At 52.9% G+C, this 27,965-nt stretch overlaps 12 protein-coding genes across 12 annotated transcripts; 6 read left to right on the plus strand and 6 right to left on the minus strand.

Annotated features, from left to right (window-relative positions):
• On the plus strand, window positions 1-939 carry PV08_04846 (uncharacterized protein; the record flags this gene model as incomplete). Its single annotated transcript, XM_016379190.1, has 1 exon — window positions 1-939. One exon carries the CDS (start codon window positions 1-3, stop codon window positions 937-939), a length of 939 nt encoding a protein of 312 aa, XP_016237867.1.
• Window positions 940-1,179: 240 nt separating this feature from the next.
• On the minus strand, window positions 1,180-2,477 carry PV08_04847 (uncharacterized protein; the record flags this gene model as incomplete). The annotated part of the gene is made up of 2 exons (XM_016379191.1): window positions 1,180-2,219; window positions 2,288-2,477. 2 exons carry the CDS (start codon window positions 2,475-2,477, stop codon window positions 1,180-1,182), a joined length of 1,230 nt encoding a protein of 409 aa, XP_016237868.1.
• A 234-nt stretch (window positions 2,478-2,711) lies between these two features.
• On the minus strand, window positions 2,712-3,546 carry PV08_04848 (uncharacterized protein; the record flags this gene model as incomplete). Its single annotated transcript, XM_016379192.1, has 2 exons — window positions 2,712-3,266; window positions 3,322-3,546. The coding sequence occupies 2 exons, from the start codon at window positions 3,544-3,546 to the stop codon at window positions 2,712-2,714; spliced, it is 780 nt and encodes a 259-aa protein (XP_016237869.1).
• A 1,139-nt stretch (window positions 3,547-4,685) lies between these two features.
• Window positions 4,686-6,329, plus strand: PV08_04849 (uncharacterized protein; the record flags this gene model as incomplete). Its single annotated transcript, XM_016379193.1, has 1 exon — window positions 4,686-6,329. The coding sequence occupies one exon, from the start codon at window positions 4,686-4,688 to the stop codon at window positions 6,327-6,329; it is 1,644 nt and encodes a 547-aa protein (XP_016237870.1).
• A 1,014-nt stretch (window positions 6,330-7,343) lies between these two features.
• On the plus strand, window positions 7,344-8,415 carry PV08_04850 (uncharacterized protein; the record flags this gene model as incomplete). Its single annotated transcript, XM_016379194.1, has 5 exons — window positions 7,344-7,811; window positions 7,876-7,911; window positions 7,994-8,076; window positions 8,140-8,345; window positions 8,405-8,415. The coding sequence occupies 5 exons, from the start codon at window positions 7,344-7,346 to the stop codon at window positions 8,413-8,415; spliced, it is 804 nt and encodes a 267-aa protein (XP_016237871.1).
• Window positions 8,416-9,628: 1,213 nt separating this feature from the next.
• On the plus strand, window positions 9,629-10,466 carry PV08_04851 (uncharacterized protein; the record flags this gene model as incomplete). The annotated part of the gene is made up of 2 exons (XM_016379195.1): window positions 9,629-9,854; window positions 9,922-10,466. 2 exons carry the CDS (start codon window positions 9,629-9,631, stop codon window positions 10,464-10,466), a joined length of 771 nt encoding a protein of 256 aa, XP_016237872.1.
• A 219-nt stretch (window positions 10,467-10,685) lies between these two features.
• Window positions 10,686-11,777, minus strand: PV08_04852 (3'(2'),5'-bisphosphate nucleotidase; the record flags this gene model as incomplete). The annotated part of the gene is made up of 1 exon (XM_016379196.1): window positions 10,686-11,777. One exon carries the CDS (start codon window positions 11,775-11,777, stop codon window positions 10,686-10,688), a length of 1,092 nt encoding a protein of 363 aa, XP_016237873.1.
• A 287-nt stretch (window positions 11,778-12,064) lies between these two features.
• PV08_04853 (uncharacterized protein) lies at window positions 12,065-13,254 on the minus strand (the record flags this gene model as incomplete). Its single annotated transcript, XM_016379197.1, has 3 exons — window positions 12,065-12,717; window positions 12,844-12,916; window positions 13,078-13,254. 3 exons carry the CDS (start codon window positions 13,252-13,254, stop codon window positions 12,065-12,067), a joined length of 903 nt encoding a protein of 300 aa, XP_016237874.1.
• Window positions 13,255-14,671: 1,417 nt separating this feature from the next.
• PV08_04854 (uncharacterized protein) lies at window positions 14,672-16,153 on the minus strand (the record flags this gene model as incomplete). Its single annotated transcript, XM_016379198.1, has 2 exons — window positions 14,672-14,902; window positions 14,993-16,153. 2 exons carry the CDS (start codon window positions 16,151-16,153, stop codon window positions 14,672-14,674), a joined length of 1,392 nt encoding a protein of 463 aa, XP_016237875.1.
• Window positions 16,154-18,503: 2,350 nt separating this feature from the next.
• On the plus strand, window positions 18,504-20,782 carry PV08_04855 (uncharacterized protein; the record flags this gene model as incomplete). Its single annotated transcript, XM_016379199.1, has 2 exons — window positions 18,504-19,129; window positions 19,183-20,782. The coding sequence occupies 2 exons, from the start codon at window positions 18,504-18,506 to the stop codon at window positions 20,780-20,782; spliced, it is 2,226 nt and encodes a 741-aa protein (XP_016237876.1).
• A 694-nt stretch (window positions 20,783-21,476) lies between these two features.
• Window positions 21,477-24,845, minus strand: PV08_04856 (phosphatidylserine decarboxylase; the record flags this gene model as incomplete). Its single annotated transcript, XM_016379200.1, has 3 exons — window positions 21,477-21,644; window positions 21,710-24,619; window positions 24,669-24,845. The coding sequence occupies 3 exons, from the start codon at window positions 24,843-24,845 to the stop codon at window positions 21,477-21,479; spliced, it is 3,255 nt and encodes a 1,084-aa protein (XP_016237877.1).
• A 1,189-nt stretch (window positions 24,846-26,034) lies between these two features.
• PV08_04857 (uncharacterized protein) lies at window positions 26,035-27,942 on the plus strand (the record flags this gene model as incomplete). Its single annotated transcript, XM_016379201.1, has 4 exons — window positions 26,035-27,019; window positions 27,069-27,236; window positions 27,284-27,455; window positions 27,510-27,942. The coding sequence occupies 4 exons, from the start codon at window positions 26,035-26,037 to the stop codon at window positions 27,940-27,942; spliced, it is 1,758 nt and encodes a 585-aa protein (XP_016237878.1).
• Window positions 27,943-27,965: the final 23 nt, after the last annotated feature.

The raw sequence follows: 27,965 nt of genomic DNA on the forward strand, positions 1-27,965 counted from the left end.
ATGGCAACAACCGAGAAACACACCGAAGACACCCTCGACGTGCCCCTGGCTACGGGCGCCAACATCTCGACCACTTCGCTGGTCACGCCCCCGTCTCGCGTACCTACCACCGACGGCTCCGGCTCCGGCTCCGGCTCAAATTCAACACCAACAACACCACCACCACCACCACCACCACCACCGGCACGACCGCGAATGACGACATCACGGTCGGAATACTACCAGGAAAAATTGGCCGAGATATACTCCCGCGCGACGGTCGACGACGCCTTGAACGTGGTGTTTGAGCAGGACAAGAACGGATCTTCGACCGGCCCCGTCACGGCGTCGATGCTGTACCCCGCTTCACGGGCCCGGGTCGCGACAAAAGTCAAGGCGGGCTCGTTCGTGGCCGAGGCCGCCGACTTCGCCGCCGTCGTGTGCTGGGAGCCCCCCGACGCCGTGGCGCGTCCGCTCTCCGAGCCCGAACTGCAGGAGCTGGCGAAGGGCCGACCCGTCTTCGCGAAGTTCGTGCGCGACCAGCAGGCGGCCAGGGCCGCGACGTTCGGGACGGACCAGCCGTACTGGAACATGACTCTGATGGCCAGGGACCCGGAGCGCAGCGACAGGGGCGCGGTGAGGGCGGTGATCGAGCCGTTCGTGGCCCGGGCGAGGAAGGACGGCGTGCCAATGTGGCTCTGTGCTGCGAACGAGAGGGCGAGGGACGTATATGCCTATTTCGGATTCAGGGTTGTCGAGGTCATTTATTCCGTGGTCGAAGCGAAAGGCGACGGTGACGCCGACGGTGACGCCGACCAAGTAGATCAGCAGGGGAAGAACAAGAAGAAGACGATTGTCCCGACTTGGTGCATGTGTTGTAATTGGCCCGTAGAGCCTGTGCGCGAGAAAGAGGACGGCCAGAGCGAGAAGAGCGGGAACGGGAAAGGGAACGGGTTGTGATGGGTCTACCGTCGTGAGATTGTGACTCTTGGGCAGCGGCCTCAAGCGTCCAGAGACCCCAAATTGTTTTTTGTTTTTCCGCAATCCGTTGGACTTTACAGGGCCCGTTACATATTCTAGAATACATGCTGAGCGATGTTTGACGACGGCGAAGGTAGATCGTACAGGAATTCGATAAGAGATAGAAAGGTGATGGATTGCACCACATGAAAGGGATACATATAGATAGCATGGCACTCGTCATGATGTGTAAACTTCAATCTTGACGCCGGCTTTCTTGAGTTTCGACACGAATGGCATACCCAGACAACTCGGAGTGAGGATACCATACTGCCTCTCACCGTCTTCACCTGCTCGGTCCTGCTCGTCAGCACCCCACAAGTCAAGAAGGGCCATTGCTGCCTCTGCTGCGAGTAGAGCGGAGTGAAAATACATTGGCCCGTGGAAAGAGTATTTGGCAAGCAGATCTCTTTCGTTCTTCGTCACTGCTATGACTTCAATCTTCTCGCCCTGGGAGACTTCCTTCGAAGGACCGGTGCCGGGAGCAGGTTTCAGATATCCGATCAGGGCACGGACGGGCCCGAAGCAGAGCAGGATGATCATGAACCTGGTAAACACATGGATCATGATGGCTTGGAATGCGCTCGACGCAGGCATGAACTCGTGGTACGACACACGGTCTCCATACACCGACGGTTGGAGATGTTGACTCCTGTAGACCACCGCCTCGTTTCCCGGCGCGCCAAAGGACGTCGCCAGATGACCGAGACGCTCGTCTTTGCAGTGGCCAAGAAATGGCTTTCTGGTCGTTGGGCTGCGGGGTTTTTTGCTTGTTGAACATAACCGATACGGGTCTGGGAATAGCAACGGGCTGATGCCGTAGTGCGTTACGACCTCAAGAATACTAGACAGGGACCCTGCACTTATTCCATTAATTTTCAACTCGTATGAGCACCTGATATCCTCCACCGGTCTGTCGTGCATTTTGCGATACTGCACGGAGAGGAGATATGCGACGATGGAGGACGGCGAGCTGGAATTGCCTATCGCTGGGATGATGCGTGCCGAAGTTTGTTTGGCAATGTCCGAGTACTTTGATATCATTTCCTCCAACCAGGGCGTCTCGGTGCAAAAGTCCACATAGCTTGTCCCGCTCATCGCACACGCTGAGAGAACTGCCTCGCCATAACACGTATATGGCCCGATGGCGTTGATGAGTACTTTGGTACGCGATGCAAGTGTAGATACGTCGTCGATCTTGACGTTGGTCTGTTCGATGCCTGATTGATCGTTAATATGTCTTGCTCCAATAGGGAATTCCCAACGCTTGTGATCCAAGTTGCCGTACCTGGTTTTGAACGACCCGGGTTGAGGTCGAAGAGTTTTCCTCGGAGACTCTCGAGCTTCTTCGTGTCTCTACCTGCGACAGCCCAGCGGAGATCAATGGGCAAGTTCATAGCAATGTACTCCGCCACGAAACCGGCCGTGAAGCCCGTTGCTCCAAGGAGAACAATATCGTACTGGCGACTAGATGCCATTTTCTTGAATGTCGCTTCTTGCTCATCAGGCTGTCATGAGAGCCAGCAAATGTTGGGTGTGGATGAGTTATATATATGCTTGGTGGGTGGGTGGTCGGCCGTTCCGACATAAACAACCCGGAACTCCGAGTATCGACAATGGCTCGGCGGCACACGAGACACGAACACGGCAAATTCTTTCAGTCAATCGCGTTTACTAGATAGAGTCAGCCAGTGTTGCCGGGTCATCCGAAATCACCAAACGCTCATACCTTGGGCCATTAATACTAAGCCAAATTCGTCCGCTTCTTCGAGCCATCTTTGAGTTCTCTCATCAAGTTCAATATCAGGTTTGATCAGCATGAGCTCTTCAACACGATGTGCTCCACCATTGCGCCAGTAATCTAGCCACTTGTTGTAATGTCCTCTCCATTCCTCATCATCTCTTGCTTGCCACAGAACCTTGGGGGAAGGGGTTGGCATGAAGCCCACCTCCCGGCAGCCGAATGGAGGATACTTCTGCTGTAGTGACCATGCCCACATCAGCGTGTGTGAAGCCTGGATGGCGCGACGTTTGGCTTCAACAGCTATCCACGCTTCCCAAGAGGGCATGATAGATTGTGTTTCAGCGTTGAGTAAAAGACCGCTCTTCATGAGCGCCATAGACATGTCCTGTAAGCCCACCATTACATTCTCGTCTTGACCGGGATTGCGGGTTCTCCCATCTCCCGAGAATAGAAGAAAGATGCTGTATAGTATATATGCTTGGAACGCGGCTAGGAGCTCGACTTCATTATTGTATGTTTCATACTGAGTGTGATATAAGCTTAGTGAGCCAATACAGGGTCAGGGGGGGCAATCATACCTGTGCCATCAACGCATACAATTCATACTTGACAGAAGTCCCAAGTAATGAAGCCAGTTCTGGCCTGTCTGAGCCCGAAAATATCACCATGCATTGAGACAAGGTTTGAGGCACTTCGCCCATCAATTGAGTATGATGAATGAATGGAGGAGGTTGACCGTGCGCGAACATTCTAGGGTAAGTCATGAACACCCTGATTGTGTATCTCATAACGTGTTTGGCCATTGCGTGGGTATCAATTGTTGTGTAGCTCGTCGATCTAGGAGTGCTCATGCGAGAGTAAACCAGGGATGGTTCGAAGTCTACCGGTGGCGTCACGAGAGAATTCGTGCTGATGTGGTCTGGAGTTTCAGAACCGTCATTGTCAGCAGTAACAGGAGCAGAAACCACGTATTGGCATTGTATGCCCTTCAGCTTGCATCGCCCGCAAGTGGGCCGCCGCTCATCACATCTTGACTTCGAGATACAGCATTCTTCACACGCCTTTCGTCTTGTACGTCTTGGTGCATCAATCAGGCACCGTTTACAGTGGCGAGAGAGCGAAGAGCCTAGTGGCCGGGGTTGTTAGTGTCACAATTTTGGTTCTCAGAATTCCAAATAGCATACGTGAGGAAAAGCTCTTTGAACATTTTTCACAGTGCCATTTGTCCAGCATTGTGTCCGACGAATTCGTATGATATGGTGTCCATGGAGGATTCCGCAATCGAGGTACCACACTCGGCTCCCGCGAATACCCAGCGGCCCCTACACATGGGCCGTCAGATTTGTGGAGGTATCAAGTTGGATTGTTGTGCTGACTTGGAAATTCCAAATTATCTTAAGAATGGCTTACCGTACGATTAAAGCCGGTGAAAGGCTCGGACGAACTCCCAATATAGCAGACTATGTGCATAAGGTAGGTATGAGAGTGTGTGCAGGTGGGCGATTACCACCGCAGTCAAAGCTTGCAAGTCTTTCGTTCTGCTGACGAGGCTGAGTCACGTGCAAGGCTGGGTTCCAGCGCTCAGGGCTGTTGAGGCTGCTCACCCTTGGAGTCCGGGGTGTGGATGGCGCTGCCGCAGGGGAGACGGTGGTAGAACTGAACCCTGAAATCTCACACTAAGATCCCATTTGTATCCGTCAACAGACCATGTGTTGTGTTCATAACTGTCCCTTGCCGAACAAATTGCCTCCTTGTCTCTGTCCTCCCCAATTGTGTGAGTGCTGATTAGTTATACCACACCCTACAGGACAAGTTGCACCTACGCGTCGCCCCCCACGCCTCCGCCCTTAGCATCCCTTCCAAGCCAGTCAGTGGTGCTGGTGACTACGCCTGGTGACAGATTTGCTCTTCTGAGAGCAGGAATCTCACAAACACCGCATGGATGACCCGATCAGATAGCACCGACTCGACCGTCGACGACCTCACCTTCACTCCTTCCGGCACAGAGTCTCCTCTCCCACCTGTCCATCGACTGTCTCCCTCGTCGTCCTCCAAATTCTCATTTGCCCGCGCCCCCAGTCCTCTTCGATTCAACTCACTCCCGACAGGGATAAAAGAAGAGTTTGAACCGACCCGGCAACAAATACGTTTTGATGCAGACCCCCCCTCCGACAACGACGACGACGACGACATCATGTCCGGCCGCCCGTCTATGCACCGGCCGACCGGGCCTCAGTCTCACGTCCCTCTTCTCGCCGAAGACAAACGAGAGAACGCGGGTCGGAGTCGTGGCCGTTCTGAAGGAATAGCGAGTCGACAACAATCCTTTGCCTCTCACCGAAGTTCGTTCCGATCGCGCTCTCCGACATATGCGCAACCCGAGAATGTTGTCCGGCGAAAATACATCTACGCTTCATTCTTTCTAATCCTCTCCTTGATCTCTTTCGTCGTCCAGACCGAGACCGCGGTATACATCCAGCACGACCTCCATTGGAACAAGGCATACTGTATGATGTACCTGACACATGGGTCGTGGGTGTTTCTCTGGCCTGTACAGCTGGCGATTATTCGTCTACAAAACCGAAAACTCTCATGGCCTGTCTTCTGGCGACGGCATCTGGCCTTGCTCCGCAGTACGGCCCAGATGGTGCAATCACAAGACCTCCATGCGCCTGCGTCTCCGGTGCTGAGCAAGGTGTCGCCGTGGCCCTACATGATCAAGATGACTGCTTTCATAACCACGTGCCTGACAATGGCAGGCGGGTCGTGGTACGTGGCGGTCGATTTGACCAGCCCTTCGGACCTGACGGCGATTTACAACTGTTCGGCATTTTTTGCCTATGTCTTTTCGATTATGCTACTCAATGACAAGCTGCGCTTCGACAAGGCGATCAGTGTTGGGCTGGCAATCATTGGCGTATTCGTGGTTGCGTACGGAGACAAGGACGACTCTGAATCGGGGTCAGGAGAGGAACAGAAAGGGGTCGGCGCAAAACTAATAGGCAATATCATTATCGGTATTGGTTCGGTGGCATATGGGTTTTACGAGGTCCTCTACAAGCGCTACGCGTGTCCTCCTGAAGGGTGCAGTCCGGGCCGTGGGATGATATTCGCCAACACGTTCGGAAGTATGGTCGGTCTGTTCACACTGACGGTTCTCTGGATTCCTTTGCCGATATTGCACCTTACAGGGTTGGAGGTCTTTGAGCTGCCGAGTCGAGAGGCGGCGGGACTACTCGCGATTTCGACCCTGTCCAACGCCGTGTTCAGCGGGTCTTTTTTGGTCTTGATGAGTCTGACGAGCCCGGTGTTGAGTAGCGTGGCGGCTCTCTTGACGATTTTCCTTGTGGGTATTACAGATTGGTTGGTTACCGGGAAGCCGCTCAGTGCGGCGGCGTTGAGTGGATGTGCTTTGATCGTTGTGGCATTTTGCATGCTCAGTGGGGCTACATATAAGGAGATGAAGGAGGAGCAACGAAAAAGAGAAGAGGAAGAAAGCAAGGCGCTTGAGATGAGTGATGAGGATGAAGATGTCGACGAGGAGGACGAGTTGGGACGAAGGAGGGCAAGATTGAGTGACGGATGATTACCCATGAGCTGGGTAGGTGGCTTATCATTTTGTGCTATAGACTTTTTGGAAAGGTGAAGGGTTTGACCATGCCAGGGTGTCTAGGGTCTATTTGTACATGATGTCCATGTTTTGCAGAATCATGCTGCACGATCCTGGCATTTACGCATTTGAATGGCGTTTGGGGAGGTTAAAAGGAACACTTTTTGTAGACTCCGATGTACAGGGGGGTTGATTGGACCGAGTCTTCTAAGCATGCATCTCGACATGTACCGTATGATCGGTTAGAATACACACAAGTATTAGATATGTACCCAGGTACCCAGGTATCTACACACGTGCCTATAGTTTATTGTACGTGTTTCACGGGCAAGCGACATTCAGTGAAACAAGGAAGGAACCTCCAGATCGCAGGTCAGCATCTCCGGTGATTGATTTGGTTGCACCCCTCGGGTTATCTATCCAGGAGGTTTATTCTTGTTCCGGGAAGGACTATGTAGCGTCGTGGACCGAAATGGGCGTTATGTACGTGGAGTCGGCGATTCCCTGGTGCGTAACGTGTGATGTATTGTATAACTAGTTGTGTGTTTTACCCCCCCCCGACTTTTGACAGCCTTGTACTTCGGATATTCGAAGAAGTGTACGACACGTCTGGGGTGCTTCTCCGCATGACAGCCACAATTCACGGAACTCACTCATCGTCAGGAATACCTCGGGCGTCGACGCCAAGTGTACCACCCTTGTACCTTCGTACCCCTCAAAATCTTTTGAAAAGGGCCTTTGCTACGCAGAAGTATCGTCAGGTGGCTATCAATGAGCAGTCGAGACCGGGTCACTCACGGAGAACAGTTGGGGAAATTGACTGACCGAATTGGAGATCCCCTGGCATACGTGCCGATGCCGACCACATAAAAAGCATCGTCTCATACCTGAAGTTTCTACACGAGGTGTTGAGCTGAAAAGATAAATCTTTGTGCTCGTCCTCGGCAGTCTCGGTGGTAGCAGTACAGTTCAATCCAAAGGTAACCGAACATGTCTGGCAGATTGAAGGACAAAGTGTGCGTGGTGACCGGAGGAGGCCACGGCTTCGGCGAGGCCATGGCCAAGCGGTTCGCCGAGGAGGGGGCCAAGGTCGTGATTGCAGACATCAATCGTACCACAGGGGCGAAGGTCGAGGGCGAGATCAACGCCTCCGGCGGTGCCAAAACGGCGTTCTTCCAGGAAACAAACGTCACCAGCCGAGCTTCGTGGGAGAAGCTGCTCGAAGCGTCATTGAAGGAATTCGGCAGGGTGGACGTCGTGGTGAACAACGCCGGCACCACCTATCCCAAGAAGGCCTCGCACACGGTCACGGAGGAAGAGTACGACAAGGTCATCGGCGTCAACATGAAGTCCATCTTCCTGAGTGTCACGGTGGTCATGCCGTATTTCATGGACCGAAAGGCCGGAACGATTCTGAACATAAGCTCGGTCGGAGGCATCCGAGTCAAGAACGGACTGGTAAAAGCCGCCGAAGGATGAACTTCGTCGCGACGAGCAAAACGTGCTGACCCAAATACTACAGGTATGGTACGGCGGCACCAAGGCATTTGTCAACAAGGTAACAGGAAGGCTCCCTCACAGGTGGTGGTGGTGATGGTGGTAGTAGTAGCAGGGCGGGCCGTGATGCTAACGGTCGTCAGATCACCGAAGGTCTCGCGTCCGAATATGGCCACGCAGGAATTCGCGTGAACGCAATCTGTCCCATCCTCGCTTACACCGACTTGTATGAGAGACGTCCCAACATTCTGCCGCGGCCTGCGCCGGCGTAGCTGACTTGGGTGTCCAGGGCACAAGCATTCATGGGCGTCGACGACACCCCGGAGAACAGACACAAGTTCGAGGCATCGTTTCCTCGAGGCGAGGCTCTCAAACAGAATAGCTCGTTGGGATACGTGGCCAACGCCGCCGTTTACCTGTGTTCCGATGAAGCAGCATTTGTCAGTGGCATATGCATGCCTGTGGACGGTGCTGCAACGGTGTATGCTGCCGGCGGTAAGTTGCTTTCACTTGACATTGAGGAGGGGTTTTTTTTGGATTGACAACGACGCCAGTTGGGAAATGATCAGACCGCTGCGATGAGTTGCCGCAGGTACTCATTCGTACAATTCGGAGCTCTCTGGCCGCTGAGAGATGTGGTCAACACATATGTTGCTTCGACTGGCCGGGGAAAATTCGAGTTGGTTACGGACTGTGAGGGTGAGTGAGGAAGGGGAAGGAACGTGGATGACATAATCATGTCACGTGATTGGCTGATGACTAAGACGACCGGGGCGGATATACTAGAGCCTCCTTTGCGCGCCAACACTGGTAACAAACAAATATCGAAATTGGCGCTAACCGTGTCTGACGAGCTGGAACATCTCGCGCCTCATCATCTTGCTTCATCTTTCGCACTGACTCAAGCTGAGAACAAGCTTTCATCAACGATCGTTTCCAGACGCAATGACGTTCCCAGTGTTGGGCTACTATTGATCCTCCGGCCAGACTCGCCAAGTTTGGTTCGTCTCTAACGCAGGATCGCCCTTAATCACGGATCGATGCGTCAAAATTTTTGCACTTGTCAGCACGCCAGCGCTCACCTGAACAGACGGAGACAGACTCCCCATTGTGTACAGATCGTCTAGACCATCCAAGTATTTTGACATCGCGCCAATATGCTAGAGTAAGGCGTCCCAGCACCAGCCGGCGTCCCTGCACCAGCCACAGGGCCATATTCAGTACAAGAGACTCGCTGGAACTAGACTGTAGTTACTATCAACACCACACCCCCGCAAAATTCAGCCTTTTGCAATCCTTCAAACACCGACTCGTTACTAAAAGCAGAAGCCACTACTACACCAATGCTGTTTGTAGTACGAAGCGAGATCTCGGTACTCATTGCCCGCGTGTTTGAAGGCCCCGGACAGTGACGCCGCGTGTATGGGGGGGATAACGAACCCCTGAGCGCCCCCAGTTGAAACCACAGATCTGACAATCCATGCCTCACCTTCGCAACAAATCTCTCGGCACATCCACCATCCGCCCAATCTTGCTAGCTACATCGCTATAATAGAAGGATACCAAGCCCTACTAATGTCGATTGGGCTCTCTTCATATTCCAACATCCTCATTGCTTTCTTGAACAACGTTCCTTTTCTCGTGGTTTTTTTTTTTCATCTTTCATACCGCTGGTCGGCTCTTGACAACTTCTCACCTGCAAGACAGTCGTTTCGCTTCTATATCCTTCCAGCATCACATTCATTTGCTTTTCCCTCGTCAGATCGGTCTCAGCAGTCATGAAGGTCGAAACTGCAGCAGTCGCTCTCCTCTTCGCGACGAGCTCGCTCGCCGCCCCGAGGGCCAGACTGTCCGAGAAGACACTCAAAGAAGACCCGGACTTCGGTCTTTGCATCCCAACCATGAAATTCGAAGGTGGTCTCGGCGGACGGTCTGCTGGCGACTTCACCTTCCTCCCCACCGACCCATTGTGCGCTCGTGGCCAGCAAGAGGCATTGAACCCAAGTATGTCTTTTCCGTCGCTTTGAGCGAGCTTTGTAGTGAGAACCCATACTGACTCAGGTATCCACAGACATCATCACCAACAGAATCTGTGATCAACTCAGCACGGCTTGCAACGCCAACGAGGCGGCCAAGGAGCTCTGCCGTGACGCTCAGGCCAAGATCCGAACACTGGGAACACGCAACAAGTCGACCGCCGATACCTGGAATACTCTCCTCGGCTTTGGAGGAGCTCTGACCAACCCCGACGGGGGACTGTCGGAGCCAGGCTTCAGGAGCAAAGACCTCAAGATCAAGCGAGAGGAGGTCACCACGATCGAACGGCGCTTTATCGAGTGCCGAACCGATGTCTGGCTGGACGATTGCAACGGCTGGTCTGCGCCTGAGCCTGTTGTGAAGCGAGAGGTCATCGAGCCCGCCCCGGAGCCAGTCGTCAAGCGTGAAGCCGAACCCGAGCCCGAGCCCGAAGCAGCTCCCACACCTGCTGCTGAGCCTGCCGTGGTCAAACGAGACGTTGAAGCCGCGCCCGTCGAGAACAAGGCCAAGCGTGCCATTGAAAACTTTGTCGAGTGCAGCACTGATGTCTGGCTTGACAACTGCAACGGCTGGCCTTGAGTGCTGTAAAAAGGAGAACTGGAGTCGGCCTTGCAGAGGAGGGAGTTCATTCCTGGTGGGATCGGATGGGGCGCTTTCGATGTACAATCAACTGGTTATATCGTAAGCTCGCACGTTGAATGCTCGTTATAACCCTTTTTTCCTTGTGCGCCGGAAAGTGGGATGGACATAGATAGAATCATGTTTTGAAAATCTGAGCATTGTCATGTGGGGAGTGGTTCATGATGGTTTCGATCTGTCTCGCAGAATTTCCTGTGCCGTCTTCAATGCCTGCGCGTGCACGTCGTTCGTCGCCGCGACTATGCCGTGATTGTGTTGTAATTGCCTCCCAGCTCCAAAATCGATCGGGCTTCCGTCTAGGTCCGCGACCTTGCCGCCGGCCTCTTGCAAGACCAGGACACCTCCCGCGTGGTCCCAGGCCATTTCATGGTGCTCGTTGTCGCTCGGGATGCGGACCATGACGTCGCAGTGTCCGGCGGCCATGGCAACGTATCGCATTTGGATTGCAAACACCTCGGTGCCAGGCCAGTTGGAGCCCAGCTTTTCAGCGACGCCTCGGTGGGCGTCGAGGTCGCTCGACCGGCTCTCCGTCGACTCGACGAATTGGATCGGTCGTCCCGATCGTCGGGGTGGTTTGCTGATCCTGCGCACCTCGGAATCCAGAGAGAGCAGCAGTCCAGGCCGTGACAACGACAACGGTCTCACGTACGCCCCTTGACCACGCACCGCTGATATCACGACACCCTCGCCTTCCGTGGCAGCCGATGCGTCACTTACTTCTCCGCCGAACCGCTCGAGGTGCAGGTTCGGACACCCCAGAGTTCCGACGCGTTGCTCCCCATCTTCAATGAGCGCGAGAGCAACGACATATTGCCCTCCGGTCATGAACGCCTTGGTCCCGTCGATAGGGTCGAGCATCCAGATTCGTCCCGACCTCCCTCCGCGACCGCACCCGCGATCGATCGCGTCGAGCATGTCGTCTTTTGAGGAGATTGTGCCGAGAAGATGTTGAGTGTCTTGACACGCTAGACACGTCGTCCGAACCAGGTCCCATACTCTGTCGCACAGGTGTTTGTCGTGCCTGAGCGTCTCGGACGACTCTTCGCCCACGAACTCGTCGTTGGGAAAGTTATGGTGTATGGCGCTTATGAGAAGCGCTTGTGCACCGAGGTCGGCCACCGTCACGGGACTGTTATCCTCTTTGGTTTGGGCACCCTTGTCCACCGAGGCGAGGACGGTTTTTGTAAGGAGAGCGGCGCGTTGGACCGCTAAAAGACCGAGGTCCAGTTCCTTTTGGTACGGGGCGGTCATTTCTATTGGTTCTGTACCCCAGTGGACTACCCCAGATATCTCGACTTGGTGGATGCTTCAGTTGATATCTAATCTGGAGGCGGGATCGATGTTGTGGGAGTTCGAGGGTATTTTGATTTTTTCCTTGGCGCTGCAAAACGCTTATCAACTGATCTTCACGCGCCACTTGAGCTTTGATACATGTGGCTACATCACGATTTCCAAAGGCGGGAGTGAAGCAAAGCAGTCGCAGCATTCAGCATCCTCACTTACGTGACCGCTGTATCCTTCGAAATAAGAAGTCACACTCAGTTCTCGAACCATGGCTCACCCCTCTTCACGAACTCTTCCCAGGTGGTCAGCTTCTCCTTGACCTGCTGGAGCGTCCACTCGATTCCCTCGTCCCCTTTTGCGCCATAATACCCCAGCGACCTGTTCCTGTTCTTCAGACTCGCCTTGACCGCCTCGTTCATGTTATTGTCCGAGACGGCATCATCATACACGACCGGCGTGCCCGTGACGTCGGTCCAAGTATCACGAATCTCCCCGATGCTGAAATTCCGAGTGCACGCGAAGAACTGTTTTCCCGCGAACTTCTCGGGCTCCTCCAGGAACGGAGCTACGAATTTCCCCGCGTCCTCAATGTCGATGAGCGGCAGCTCGGTATCGAGCGTTGCGCCCGGGAATGGCTGCGCAAGGACGTATTCTCCGTTGCCGCCCGCGCGCTTCTTTGGCTTCATGACTTTGACAAAGTTCTGCATGAACCAGCCGGGCATGAAGAACGACGCCGTCAGAGGCAGGGCACGGATGTACTCCTCGACTTCGGCTTTGCTGTCAAAGTGTGCGAGACCTGTGCGTGGCAGCGACGACCAAATGTAGAGCTTTACGCCGGCTTTGACGGCAGCGTCGGCGAGTGCTTTGCCCTGGACGACTTCGACGGCGGGGTTTTTCGATTCGAGCCCTGCAAGTGGGAATCGTCAGCACCATGACTTCTTCCTTCTCTCTCTCTCTCTCTCTCTCTCTCTCTCTCTCTCTTTCTTGTGTCCTCTCGCAACTCAAACCTCTGGGACAGAGCAACGGGACGTACAATTCGTCAGCGCAAAGACGGTATGAGCACCGGTCATGGCTTTCTCAAGGGTCTCTGGCTTGTTCATGTCTGCCTGTACAGTTCACGTACAGTGGTACTCTTCGTCAGCAACTGGTCTCTGCCATCATCATCATCATCATCATCTTCTTCTTCTTCTTCTTCTTCTTCTTCTTAAGTTGCGCCACCTTGTCTCGCGGGAAAGATGGAGGAACGACAAGGGTGCATGTGTCTTACCTCGACGATTTCAACGCCTTTCTCCCGCAGCGCAACCGCCGCAGCTTTGGACGCATCTCTTGTGATGCCGCGGAAGGTATATTCCCTTGAGAACACAGGGTGGTCAAGGAGGTACCTGATCAGTGCACCTCCCTGTTGGCCCGTGACGCCGAAGATGGTAAAGACGTTGCGGCTCATGTTTGGGTTGCGCCCTATTTGCTGCTAGCTGACTTGATGGTGCTATTCCAGCTCGATGATGACGGTGAATGCAAGATCGAGGATCCAGGCAAAGGAAGAGAGTGCTTTTAGCAATTGCAACAAAAAGAGCCACGACAAGGTAAAACAGTCACCCGTCCTATCCTTCCCACTTCGCCAGAGGGCATGTCCTGCCTTCATATAGAATCTGCCCAGTGCCCCGGTAGCAGCAGCAGCCGTAGCGTGATTCGCCCCCCGTCGACTGACCAGATGGACGGACGTGTGCATCACCGATGGTCGGTTCAACGTGAATCCCGACAACCGGGGGCCGGTCCAGCAGGGAGGTTGGCCAATTTGTCGAATGGCGTACCAACGTAAACCTGTAAGTGGCTCGAACGGACTCTGGTGCGCAGCTCGGCCGGTGCAACGTCTTGCCCGTTCGTGCATCGCAAAGTCCGCGTGCGCGGAATTAGATTGTTTCCGCATCGAGTTAAAATCGTTCGGCCTACCAAATGCTGTCTGTGATGGGAATCATGAGATCGAGAGGGCATGAGTCGCACGAGAACACAAGGTCCCCGTGAAAGCCAGGTTTGTGGTTTAAAAGCCTCTCCGCGGTTGGGATAAGGACAACGGAAACTCGATTCGACAGGACAGGATTGACTTGTGAATACGAATCAAAATCAAAGCCGAACCCACGAACGAGAATGAGAATACGAAAAGAATGCAAAAGGGTACAGAGTGACATATGTATCCATTCCATTGCACAACACTTGTCCTATCCTTTTCGACTCGCTGGAGTCTTACTTTTCATGTCCATGGCGCGCAGATATCTTAAAAAAGAAAGCACGCCAAACTCATATTTTGAGGGTATATCCTATCCAAACCCGTAGCCCATAAAGGCGAGTCCCCTCAAAAGTAGAACGCCTTTCCAATGCTGTACTATGTCCGATTTTCATCCCAGAAAGTAGGGGACAGTATTTCTCACAGCTGTGGCCTGCACAGGTTGCATCCACGGTCCTAGGCAAACCGATATCGAAGCCAGAAACTCCACACGTGGGCTTGTTTCAAACTTTTCCTCAGCTCGCTAACTGGAAGTTGATAGCTTCCCGCTCCGGGTTTAGTCGTGCTGCTTTCACAATGCGTGGGTCATTGACGACTGGCCCAGTTCTTCCGAGTCATTCCCAGAAGCACGACTCTTTACTTCGCTTCGGGTTCCTGATGTACTTCGGTTGAAAAGGTGCCACGATTCTGCAACCCCCTAACTCAAACAATGTGTTTCCAAGAAGAACTCCAGTGATCCGGTGGGTGAATATTTTCTTCCGAAGGTGTCGTAAATACTTGCAAACAAAATAGGTAAAACGTATAACGTCGAAAATTCATGTCGTTGGCAGGCCGGCGAGGCGTGATCTGGCGTGCTGTCTCAATAGACCAGCCAAGCGCTGCCCCCGACCATAACGCAAATGACCAATACCGTGAGGATGCCGGCCCCGGCTTTGTCGGCGGTGGTGATGGGCTCCCTAGTGGCAGCTGGGTTACTGGGAGCATCTACACCGGCATTAGGATCGCTCTTCGAAGTCGCTCCCGTTCTCAAGGTGAGTGGTCGCATGTTCTCGGTCATCAAGTTGGATCCCATAACTGATAATGCAGCCATCTGTGCAAACGCTTTGTTAGCATATGTTTCGAGGACTTGTCATTTCGAAAGGCTACGCGAGAGACAGAGACAAGAGGACTGGGAGCTTACCTGTTGACCCACTCCACTGGTACCGTCCCAGGTTGCCGTGGTCCATTGCAGGCCGCACGTGCGGCCATCGCTTCCTCCGTCGCATTGACCGGCGGCACCGGCGGCACTTGCAGCCAGTTTTGGCTTGATGGTGGCCGCTGTGCTCGGAACAAGGACACTGGTGACGGCCATCCATCTGGCAAGATATGCCTTGAAACTCTTCTGATCTTGGTCGCAGTTGAGAGATTTCTCACATTCCAGTTCATACATGATATTGCCACCGAATTCTTGCGGGAAAAAGAGGGAGTAGGTGCTGTTTAAGATGGTTTCGACACGGTTCAGCCAGAGATCACTTCCGTTGGTGAAGTTGTACATGTAGGCGGCGCCGGAAAGCATGGTGCCATAGTTATAACTCCAGACAAAGTTCTGCACGTCAGTACAGTTATTGTTGCTGTCGGTGTTGTCCCAGATATAGAATGTTCCTGTGTTGGCGTCGGTCTGCAGCAGCGGACTTGATTCCATCCAGTCCCATACTTTATTGGCCCAGTCCCCATAGGTCGAGTTGCCAGTGATGTAGGCGAGACGAGCAGACAGTTGGAAGTTGCCTCCATTGGAGATCGAGTTCTTCAAGTTGTACCCGGCGTTGAACGAAAACACCTGCCATCTGAACCCACCTCCACAGGTCAGAGGATCCCACAGGTCATGTTGAAAGTTGAACACGGCTTGAGCAAGAGACAACCAGGAGGGGTTGTCACCACCGGCTTCGGGGAAGTTTGATTCCACGGCGTCCAGGGCAGAAAATGCCCAAAAGACCTGGTCGTCGACACCCATACTTCTTGACTGGTTGGGAGGGTTGTAGTTGTTGTCGGGACCTCGTTGGAACTGCAATGCATTAATAGTCAGGTTGTTATAGGTCGTGTCATTTGTATATTGCCAGTAGTTTATCAACGCTCCCCACATGGCACCTGCCTCCCACCAACAGTATGTGCCCTCAACATTAGGATTGCAGCTTAAAGAGCCCGGCAGCAGGCCAGGTACTTGGCCAGGCTGATTGCCGGTGTAGTAGGACATCATATCCTGAGCAACACTCGAAGTGGCCGACTCGATCGAAGACACCGAACTGGTATCGAGAGTAATGGCTGCGGCAAAGGGTGCCAGGTATAGAAGAGGTGAATAACGCATGATGAAGGGTTGTCGTGGATGAAGAAATGGGGTGAGGTAGTACGCGCCGAAGCAGCGCAAAGATCGGGTCCGAAGGACAACGGCGAAGATGAATAGATTGAACGAACGAATGGACAGACGGACAGACTCGTAATGTCAACGAGGTAGTACGAGTAGGAGTATATTGAGACCAAAAGAGTGCGAGGAGAGACTCAGTTGGCCAGTACGAAGGACAGGGAACAATGTCAACGAAAATGAAAACAATGACGGAGAATGAGAAGATGGAAGCGAAAGAGGAGAGACAAGAGATGACAAGCAATACGGAGAACGGAGAGATGAAAGGTGATACACTTCCTGTTGGACGTTGGACTGAGCACAATAGTCCATGACCATCAGCCGCAGGACGCGAATCCCCCGCGCAAAGAAAAGGGGATTGCCGGGCGTCATTGGGCGAGGGCTGCAAGGATCGCAAGGATCGCAAGGATCGTGCAGGATGCGCCCAATGAAGGGATTTTGTGGTGTTGCAAAATTAACCACGATGGAGCAGAATCTGTGTCCGTGAGTCTTTTTTGTTTCTCCGTCGCTTCTGGCTGGTGCGAATAGCAACGAGACCACACTCGCTCCACCAAGGACTGTACCTTGCACCATTGGGCTTTGGTACCTGAGAATTCCGCTTCCTCTCGCATCCATCAGGGTACTGTACAGTACAGCTTCCAGGCTACGGGTCCGGAGTCCAGACGGCTCAGGAACTGGTCAACTGAGGACTCGGTATGCACCTGTTTCATGCCCAGACCACCATGCGCAACAGCTTCTCGCCTACAACTTAAGCTTCAAGCCTGTCGTAGCCCCCGAACAAGCTCAAACAAGCTCAAACAAGCCCCGAGGTCGATGCTTTGGGCCGCTTGATTTGACGCCCGCGTCCCCTATTATTTCTGGTCTTTTGGCTGGCTGGTCCAGCACGAGCACTACTGGAATGTGGCCCTCGCTTGTGGGCGTTATTGTATGCTAATTTCAGCACTGCCACCGCCCTGGTTCCAAAAAGTCATTCCCACCTCCATTTCCGTGTACTGTACTCCGTACCATTGTAGCTGTCCCGTGCTGAACGCGACGCCGTTGCCGTTGCCGATGATTTGCGTCCTTCGTAGCAGTCCATCCTCTGTCCTCTGTAAAAAACCCCCAAGAGTCCCTAACAAAACCCCCGAAGTTTCGAGGTGAGCACCTCAGACTGCTTGCACCGTTTACAGAAAACTCAGCAGCACCGAGAATTTCTGTCTGGATCACGTGTCAGAGACCCAACAGAATTGGCACGTGACCAAGATTTTCTTCCCCCCAGAGTTGCAGAGTCCAGGACTGACCAACACCTCGCATCATCGTCAATTTTGGAATTGCAAGTGTCTGTGTCGACACTCGCACCTTATCGCCTTACTGGACCTACCTGTGAATGCAGACCAAGCAGATTCAATACCTGGTATTTTTGCATGGGAAAGCTATATTCCACCGGAATTCCCCCATGGGAAAAACTGACTTCGCGAGACAAAGATGACAGCCCAGGAATGAAACTAATCGTGGGATGGCGCATGCCGCTTCTCATGGCTGAACGTAACAGGTACCGTCCATCAATTGACGGCACGAACCACACATCTCATCGCAGTGCCGAGAGCGGAATTTTTCTCGTCTCAAGCTACTCATTCTCATTGTCCTCGTAGAGCATCAGGACGAAAGTGGACCACCACCCGCCCAGAAGTTGAAAAGTACCGCGACTGTCACTGATCGATAGCACGCGTGGGCACCCGAAGCTCAGCAAAGATTGTCGTGCCCAGCGACTTTGGCGTAGCGATGATGGGCGCTAACAGAGTCTAGATGCTCGTCTGCGGCTTAGCAAGTCATTGGTGGATCTTCAGATTCTTCTCATCCCGATCGCTGTTCGCCAATCCATCTTTGCGCCATCTCAAAGCGCAAGAGAGAATTGCCATGTTTTTGCTTTGAAGCCGGGTCAAAGCTTTTTACCTCTGTCAGTCGGCTCTCCGTCTAATGATCTTCGATGACAAAAACTTTTAGGTAGGTTATCTTGGACATTCGCAGCCGAGTTGGTTTGCACGTCAGGAAAGCCTTTCCGGCACGCTTTTCCCCCAATCAAGCACGCATGGCTTCAACGACGTGTGCCACACGGCAGAGATTGGATGGGCCTCGGCCAGTCCGGCAGTCGAGAAGACCGGTGGTAGAATGTCTTGCCACCCATGGACCAGATTCCATAGCCAGACATGACCCCTGAAAACTAAATAGTATATATCTCTTCCTTCCGGCCAGTCATCAGCTATCGTGACAGGCAGGCTGAAGGTCCACGACGGATTGTTGCACCACGTCGGGCCAGATGGGTGTACAAGAGGCAACCCAGGGTCCTGTGACGACAACAGAGGAGGTGCAGCCGGACAACGAGGCCATCCAGATCAATCATGAACATGCCGAACGTATGGATGGAGCCTTCCTGTCCATCGTCTTCAGCGCAGCAATCCCATGTGGTCTCGTGGTCATTGTTACAGCTATCCTCCTCGGCGTCATCTACGCCAAAGAGGTCGACCCCAACAGAGGCTGGCCTGAACTACGGCTCACCAGCAATACCACCTCGGCTTCAGGCCTGTACATGATTCTGAGCGACTGGAAGAACCTTGGTGGTGATCCCGCCGTGTTTGTTGACTTCAATCCTACCTCCTTGACGGCCATCGCAACCTTGACTGGTAAAGTCATACCATACCTGTCTAGTTCCATCATGGCACTGGTTGCTTTCTTCGTCGCCCGTCGAATCATCCTCATCTCAAAAGAAGACGAAGCCCGCGACCTCCTCACCCCACACCAGATGTCGCTCCTGATTCAGTTGCTAGGAGGAAGTAGCTTCACCCCGTTGAAAGATTGCGTGCACTATCACGTCAAGCACAAAAAGAGATGGATCTCACCAATACCTCATGCGTTCTCGGCTCTTGCTGCAGTCACAGCTTTGGGGTATGCTCCTGCGCCCAGTCCCGTACCATCCCAACTGCTGACAGAGCGCATAGAATCATCATCCCAGCCGCAGATACGTGGTTCGCCACGACTGTAACGCCACGCACGGTGGTCATGCTCGAGAAAATCACCAACTCCTCGAATTCCAACTTCGGCCGAGGTCTTTGGAATCCCAACGGCACCTGCTACGATTACTGGGCCTTCAACGAGACCTCGGATGGCGACCCATGGCCGATGCCTTGTAACATGAACTACCTGACCTACGACCAGGACATACACGATCCCCGAAAGTGGAGCTACAATGTGTTCAACGCCAATGAAGCCATGCTGACCATGACGGGTCTGTCTGAAACGAACATCGTTAGGACCTACAGTGACCCGGAGAATCCAAACGTTCAATACAAGTACTTGGCTGACAAGATGATGAACACTACACGGGACTTTCGCGCATTAACATTCGCCGTGAAGACCGAGTGCACCCCGATGACGACAAAGTGTTTCCCATGGGTCAGCGTCGACCAGAGCAAGGACAACTGGGGAAGTATCGGGACCAACTACACCTTCCAATGCAGCCCGGGCTACGTCGGCGAGTTGACCTCCAACGGTGCATCGCTCGCCACCGGCCTCCGTACCACATCCAATGTCTCTACGGGTGTCGGGTTTGCCCCTGACGCATCGTTGAGCCGCATGATCGGCAACGACGCCTCCAACGTCGAGTTCGCCGCATTCACCAACCCGTTGTATTTCGGTGCATGGTCACTCGGGTGGAAGAATGTGCCCAACGGCACAGACTGGGGGGAGTGGGAATACGACGAAGAAATATTCTATGACGACAACTACTACTACACCTGGATGCTGAACTGCAGCACATCCCTCTACGCAGTTAACTACGACTGGGTCAACGGCACCGTCCAGACCTTCAACACGTCCCTCTCGGACGCTGACGCCGGCGGTCCCGTCTCGTACCCCTTCGCGGCAGGCCTTCCCGCGGCGGACCTTTGTCTGGACTACGCGTCTGCCCGAATCCAGCAGGCCGACAACTCGAGCCAGCTGGCCGATTGGTGGGGGAACTTCTTCTCCAGCTGCGCCATGTACATGTTCTCCGCGACGCTGGACGCCCACGAGACCGATCTCGAGCAGACGCGCAACAACAACCACATCGCGACCCGCGTGCCCATCGTGCCGCTGTTCGTGCTTCTCGGGTTCAAGTTCCTGTACTGCTTCGCCGTGCTCGTGCTCGCCGTCGCCGCGTACCACTACACCAACCCGTCCGAGTCGCAGTCCGTCAAGGAGCGGCTGAGCGTCAAGGGCCTCGCGGCGACCTGTTTCGGCGAAGGGCCCTCGCACCAGCAAGTCGCGGTGAAGAACATTGAGCAGCTCTTCCAACCGCCAGCAGCAGGAGCAGCAGGAGCGGCCGACGCGACAAACAGGGACGCCAATGCCGAGGCCGAAGCCAACCCGCCGCCTGAGCAAAAGGTCGCCATGGTCCAGACCGAGATGGGCGGGTGGCAGTTTGTCAAGATGGCCGCGGGGAGGGTATACGACACCGTGGCCCCGATCGTCGAGAGACAGGTCATGTCCGAGGCCACCGGAGGTACTTTTGGTGCCGGTGGCCAGGATGCTGCGAAATGGATCTCTCTGGTCAAGAAATGACCAGGTAGGTGTACATCTAGATACGTATCTATATCTCTAATCATACATATAAAAATCACTTCGGACGGAAACCATCAACTAAAAGAAAAAGGTTGTGCTGGTCCGGTGACCGTCGATATTACAATATTATAGCTAATGATGTTATAGATTAGAATACCCCGCCTACCTACCTACCTACCTACTGATCAAATTGGTATCGGGTAGGAATAATGGCATAGCATTATTGATTGAAATCCCGATTACAAGGTTATCTCGACTGCCTCGCTGCCTGTAACTGACTGCCTTGCCTCTCTGAGGAGTGAAGTCATCAACCAAAACCATCGTCGTCGTCCTTGACGTTCCTCCGCAGGTGCCCCCAAGCTACCGTATGAACAGCAGTATGGTATGATATGCATTGTCTAGCTGAGGTACCTAGGTATCCAAGCTCGCAAGGTTCCAGCCAGTGAGGGTACTCTGTATGTTACCTCCCTAATGTTAGTGGTTTGATGGTGGGGTTTTTTTTTCATGCCCAAAGGCACGCGCAGACTCGGTATATAAATGATACTCCCACTTTTGCTTGACCCCGATCCCAACCCCGTCGTAACCACCGGCATGTAACACGTATGCATAACTACCTAAGAAGACAAAGGCATTCATAAATCGATTCGATTGCTCATGGCTGATTCCTGATACCACATCACACTGTTATGCGGCGCTACGCAGCTGGTGCTGTCTCCCCATCATTACTAGGGGCTAGACTTCCTTCAATCCTACGTTTCGCGTCTGCTCTTTCTTCAGCCGTGATTTTGCTTTCGTCTTTCTTCATATCTGGCTTATGTGGCTCGGCGTCTGGCGAGTGACCGATTGACATGCCGACGCGGACCTAAACAAGTAAAGTCAGTTGTGGGCGGTTGAAGGCTTAAGAGAAAGACAACGTCGTAGACTTACCAATGTTTCCAGAGCTCCGTTGCTGTTGTCGATCAGATCATCATCGTAAACCATCTTCCCGGGTTCGAAAAAGAGAAGCACCGTGCTTCCGCCAAACTTGAAATACCCTAGCTCTTCAGCTCGCTTGACCTTCTCGCCTGGTTTCCGCGTAATCACTGTCGATCCGACCATCATAGCACCAATACACACAAACATGACCCGGCCATGCGCGACAGAATCAATAGGTACCAACACTCGCACGTTTTCACCATACACGTCCAGAGCCGACCTGATGGCCATCGGATTGACGGTGTAATATTCGCCTTCAATGGTCTTGGGCGTTCCGATCGTTCCATCCACCGGTACGTGGAAACGGTGGTAGTCTTGTGGTGCCAGTCGGAAGATCCCCATGCTGCCACCCTTATACCGTTTTGCCTCAAGAGGATATGCATCACCAAAGAGCTTCTCGAGCGAATAGTCCCTCCCCTTGACCCAGATCCTCGTGGCATCGTCAATCGTATTGAACACTACCGTACGGCAGTCAGCTGGAGATACAATCACCTCGGGTCGGTCAGGGGCACTGCAAGGCCTTGCCCCTGGCTTCAGAGCTCTGTAGAAGAACTCGTTGAAGTTCTTGAATTGATCTGTCGGTAAAAGCACTTCAGACATGTTCAGGCGGTGGAAGTCGATGAAGCCTTCGATTTGGGATACTGATGCCGGATCGTCGTATTTCTTGCCCTGTTTGATAGACAGTGTCTTGAGCAGCTTCTTGATTCTTCTCTTTTCCATTTCTCGAGCTCCTAAAGCCTTGTAGAGGAGTCGAATGCCAATACGCACGTATACCGACATTCGTTCTTCGTTGATCTGGCCCGTGATTCGGTCTTGAACCAGGATGTTGGCACTGTTAGCTCCCAACTTATAGCCACCGTAGCTGATCTTAGTAATGACTTTCGAATACCATTTGCGTTGGGCTTGACTTTGAGTAACAAAGCCACCCATCACCAAGTTGTTCACCTGTCTCCAGTCAGAACTAGCGCAGGTTGCGATATGAGTGATTATGTCGGCTTCAGTCCGCTTGTTAAGCTTGGGCTGATGACAGATGGGGCATTCTCGAATTTCAATGACGTGTTCTTCACTATCGCCGACATCTTCGAGATCGTTGTCGAGTAGCTGTCCCTCCTCTCCAGCGGTGCCGGTGACCTTTTGCTCGATCACAGGAACTTCTCCAGGGAGTATCTGGCTTTGGACAACATTGGGATCTTCTTGTGGTTTTAAACTTGTCGGTATGGCGGCCTTGATCTTTTCACTCGTTGTCTTCTTGTCACTTCCCTTCTGCAGCTGCTCTTCAAGGCACATGACAGCTTGGTCAAAACTCAAATCAACCTCTCCGGTCTCTTCATTTTCCTCGGCAAATCTGTTATAAAAGCTATCGATGGTGGATTCTTTTAAAGTAGAGCCCAACGTGTCGAGCATTGTAGTGAATTCAATCTTACTGATACGTTTGCTATCGTCAGTGTCGTATTGTTTGAACATTGCCCTCCAGAATTGCTGTCTCAGTGCCTTGTAAGGCAAGTATCGACCGCGGATGTGTAACTCTGGATGGTGCTTGTCTTCCCATTGTTCTTTGTTCTTTAACTCTAGTGGCAAGACGTACGACTTCATGGTGGGATCTTCTGCTGGTTGTGGGCTGGGAATATCGGCTGTTCCAGGAACTTTCAGAGTACTGGCACTGCTGTCAACTGGCGCGCTCGTTGGGGGAGGCGGTCGAGCTTCGTTGCTCAGTGAAGTTGACAAAGATGACGACACCGAAACTGAAGAATCATCTCGCTTAAAGTTTGGACGAGCGAGTTTGGAAAGACTGCCTTGTGAAGAAGACCGAGACAAGGGGAGTCGGAATCTAGACTTTCCATTCTGGTTCGTGGCCACCGCTGCTGAAAATTCCGGAGGTTCAGGAAGATCGTAGAGACCTGTTTCTGGATCTTCCTCCGGTCCTGCTTCGATCATCTTCTGAATGGGAAAAGAGGTGGAAGCCACAAAATCATTTCCAGACAGCTTATCTCGGTCGATGACGGTAAATGTCAACGAGTACCCGGTCTCATGCTTCATGATCTGAAAGACCATCTTCTCGTTGTACACGGGGTTGAGGTTGTGCCGAACTACCTTAGTACGCAAGACCTTGCGACCCAGAGCTGTTACGACGAAGGGATCCATATCAAATGACGTTCGGGTCATATTCCGTTCCGGTGGTAAATCAGTGATCTTGACGATTTCCGTAAACAAAACGCCATTGACATCGTTGTCAGCGCCGAGGAAATTGTAGGCTCTTGCAGCAATGGATTTACGACGCAGGCGAGCCAGCCGTCTCTTCTTCTCCTTCTTGTCTGCAATTGTACCCTTGGGACCAGCTTCAGTCTCGGTCACAGACTCTTCCAAATCCTCGTCGGCATCGTCAACATCCTCGTCGCCGGCGTCGACATTGGTAGATACCCTGGACAATTCATCGTCTTCCTCTTCAGATCCGATGTATGCTAAGAATTTCTTGCGAATCTCCTCTGGACTGGCAGAAGGATTTGCCGAGTCGACGATGGAAAATTGCAACAAGACCTCGCCAGAAACTGTGCTTTCTTTCTTGCTTCCCACTCTTCTCGACTTGAGCTTGTACCATCTGGGCTCTTGCTGAACCTTGCCATTGGCAAAGATATCCTCAATTGCGATGTCAAATTCGCCCATATAGTCCTTGCCAAACCGGTCTTTGTCCCAGCACATACACTCTAAGAGGGGAACGCCCGTCAAAGGCATGTCAAGGCAGATCTTCCACTCTGGGTTGAGGGTCTTGCTGATAGAAGGGGTCGACTGTTTGGCGTTGCCGAGGGTGACAACAAGGTAAGGGTCAGAAGTGCCAGATTTATCTTTGGCTGCCAGGTTCCTTGCCTATGCCGAGGGTTAATGAGTGCCGTCGAGAGATACCCAGTTGCCTCACCTTTATGACATAGACTTTGAGAATGAGGGGTTTCGATTCGGGGGGTGTGAGAGAATAGTTGCTGCTGCCAGCTCTCGGAGGCTCTGGACGTTGAGATCCATTATTGTTGGAAGACGAGCCATTGTCTTTACTCTTGCCTAGATTATGGAGGCTCCGAGGGAGGGAAATATGGACCATGATGACAATGAGAAGTGATCACAGCTGTTCGTAGGAAATTCGTGAATAAGACCGGCGGGGTGAAGTAGTTGACAACCTGTATTTCCTTGACAAATTGCGAGGATGCCCAAGGCCTGGTGGCTTCGTATTGCCCTGGGCGCAGGCGTCAATTGACGAGGGCTGTGGTGGGAGGACAAACGAGGGTCAGGACAGGTTGGGAGAGCAGTTTATCAAGGTGAGAGAGGGCCAGAATCGACTGGGGCCAAAACAGGCTGTGAGGACGTCGACTTCATCCGTTAGTGGTGGTGGTTGCGGTTGCTTGCGATTCCCCGATTGACGAACCAACTTATGATGCCATCGCCAGCTCGTTCTTGGTACAAAATGCCCCTCGTTTACCTGTTGTGCCGCGTGTGCAATTCACCAGGGTCTACGAAGACTCCGTAGTACAACGAGTATCTACTTTTGTCTGCCCGCACTCCCTGAGATGACTACTAGGTGCCGAAGGGTTTTCAAGAGCCACAAACGCATGTTTCGTACCTACTCTGTGTATGCTCGCTAAGGCTTGTCTGTCTTCGCCCACTACAAACACCGTCGTCCTCCTTCAGCCGCACTGCGACGTACCCGTAGACAATTCTTCCTCGCGGCCTTGACTTCCTGACGTCTGAACTTCATCACCGTGTGATTACTCGTGCGTGCGTTTGAGAGAAGAAGGTTTCAACCGCCGAGACCCGCTGGTTCGTGTTTGAGGAGTCTATTACTCTTCAAGCCCAGAGCGCGTTATACAACGAAGAAGCCTTACGACCCCGGACAACTTCACGCACATCGAGCATCCTCTCAATCCGTCGAATAGAACTCTGCATGTAGCCTCCGGGCCATCCGTAGCTGCTTGAGAGTCTTCTACCCAAGGTTGCAGCACTGACAACATGGGGCTGCAAATGATACTCTGCCTAAAGCGGTTTAGCGTTGATAGAGTGCAGTCAATGTAAACACTGGGCCGGAGCCGCGAAGCGAGCACAATGTCAAGTCCTCTGCAACGATTTGCTTACGATTGCAAACTGCGCAACGGCGACAACCCGCGCATTCCTCTGTCCCGTGGCGGCCTCCACGTCTTTGCCATGACTGAAGACCGCACATAACAACACTCGCCGTGCATGCAAACCCCGAAGAAAGTTGACGCGCATTCGACCCGAGTCGCGGCACAACAGTCCCAATGACTGCGCTCGTTGCGCGCCAACCGCTCCAGCCCCTACCAATGTCAGCAACACAGAGGCCAAGCCGGAGACTGAGTGCGCGAGTTCAAGAAAAAGATGACGCGCCCACCTCCACCACTTCGGTGCAAATCAATGGTAATACGAAGATGGTGGGCGGCACATCCCACACGTCGCGAAGCCAAGGGGCAAGAGGTGGAAATGAAAGGAAGCGCAAAATTGGTGAGCCAACTCAACAGACCTGGGGCGAGGGAAATGAGTCTAACGCACTACCAGATTACGATGAGGAGGATGATGGTTTCATGTTTAGACGCGTCAAATCGAAACCCGACTTGAAGCCGATGACCGAGGAACAGCATGACCATGCTTCTGAACAAGGTGAACCTAAAAGAAAGTTGACAGAGGAGCCTAAAGTCCAGAAGAACAAAGAACAACTTGTGCAACGCCAACAGCCTACGAAAAGGGTAAACAGATTATCATTCTCAACACCCGATCGGAATGAACAGACCGCAGTTCGACGGTCGAAACGACTCTCGGGAGATAAGGCGAGGCATGCCAGTAGTCCCTCGGCTTCAGCGCATCCCAAGGAAAGGCGGAAATCGAAAGAGGGGCGGGCAGAAAGACCGCGCGACCGCCCATCCAAGGAACTCCCGACGCAGAGCAAGCCGCAGCATTCTCAGAAATCGCCCGACAGAGCCCAAACGACAGGATCCACAGAATCTCAGGCTTACGCCGAAAACAACAATATCGAGACAGTTGATCCAGGTGGATCTAGTCAAGCACTCGGTGAGGACCAAAACACGAATACGTCTATACCCCAGGAGAATCATTCAGCAACCAAGATTTCGTTGCCATTTGCCGATACCCCAGTCATAAAGCGCAACAAAGCCATGCGTGAAGGGAAATCAGGGAAGGGTGAGCGACGAAGTAGTTTGGGTCTTCGCGGGCGGAGAGCTAGTTCACTCATCGAGAGCGGGAATTCCAACGGTAGTGATGGCTTGTATCAGCGTGTGAAGTTGGACTGACCTTTTTGCAGCTCTTCCACATAAGGAAGTGGAGATCCCGGATTTTTACAAGCATATCGAAAGCGAAGGGCTTCCGGAACCACGGCGAATGAGACAACTTCTGACCTGGTGCGCAACCCGTGCACTGGACGAGAAGCCTATTGGGACGGACTTTGAGGACTCTAGTGCGCGATCTGCAGGTGAGTCCATGCGGTGTAAATTGTCGGCAGTTACTGACGTTCACCAGCGCGAGTGATCCAAGAAGAACTGCTGAAAGATCTTTCCACCGAATCAAAACTGTCAGACTGGTTCACGAGGGAAGATGAGCCGGTGCAGAAGAAACCACTGCCAGAGCGGCCCAATCCCAGAAATCTCCAGAACATGGAGAAAATCGCCGAGCTGGAAGAGCAGATCAAGCGGTGAGTTTTGTCCCATATTGGATCTGTTATAGTGCTAACTCAAGTGCAATCTAGGCTCCGATCAGAAAAGGAAGCCTTGGAGAATCTTCTTCGGCCTTCTCCATTATCCAGCACAGATCAAATCCAGGAGTCGATCAAATCCAACGACGGCAATTTAGACCAAAGGCTGTTGTCAGAGTCGGATGTTATAGCACTTGATAGCGTCCCACCTCTCCCTTCAACATCTCCTGATCAGATATCGAAACGCCTGAATGGGCTGTACGATTCACTAGGTCCCACGATCGACCAATTCGCCGACGGGGTCCATACAATAGGGCAATATCGCCAAGCAGCAGATAATGTCGCAAGTAGAGCCTTGGCCATATGTGCGGAAAGGCTTTTGCAACGAGAGAAAGAGGGCAGGAAGAAGGCTCTGCCCGACGCACAAGGCACACCTCCCAAGGATCTGGGTGGTGTATTGCGCAGTTTGAGCCGAGCAGAAAGATGACGATTTTTTTACTTCGAAAACAT

Source organism: Exophiala spinifera (genome assembly GCF_000836115.1).
Source record: "Exophiala spinifera strain CBS 89968 unplaced genomic scaffold supercont1.3, whole genome shotgun sequence".
Lineage (NCBI taxonomy): Eukaryota > Fungi > Ascomycota > Eurotiomycetes > Chaetothyriales > Herpotrichiellaceae > Exophiala > Exophiala spinifera.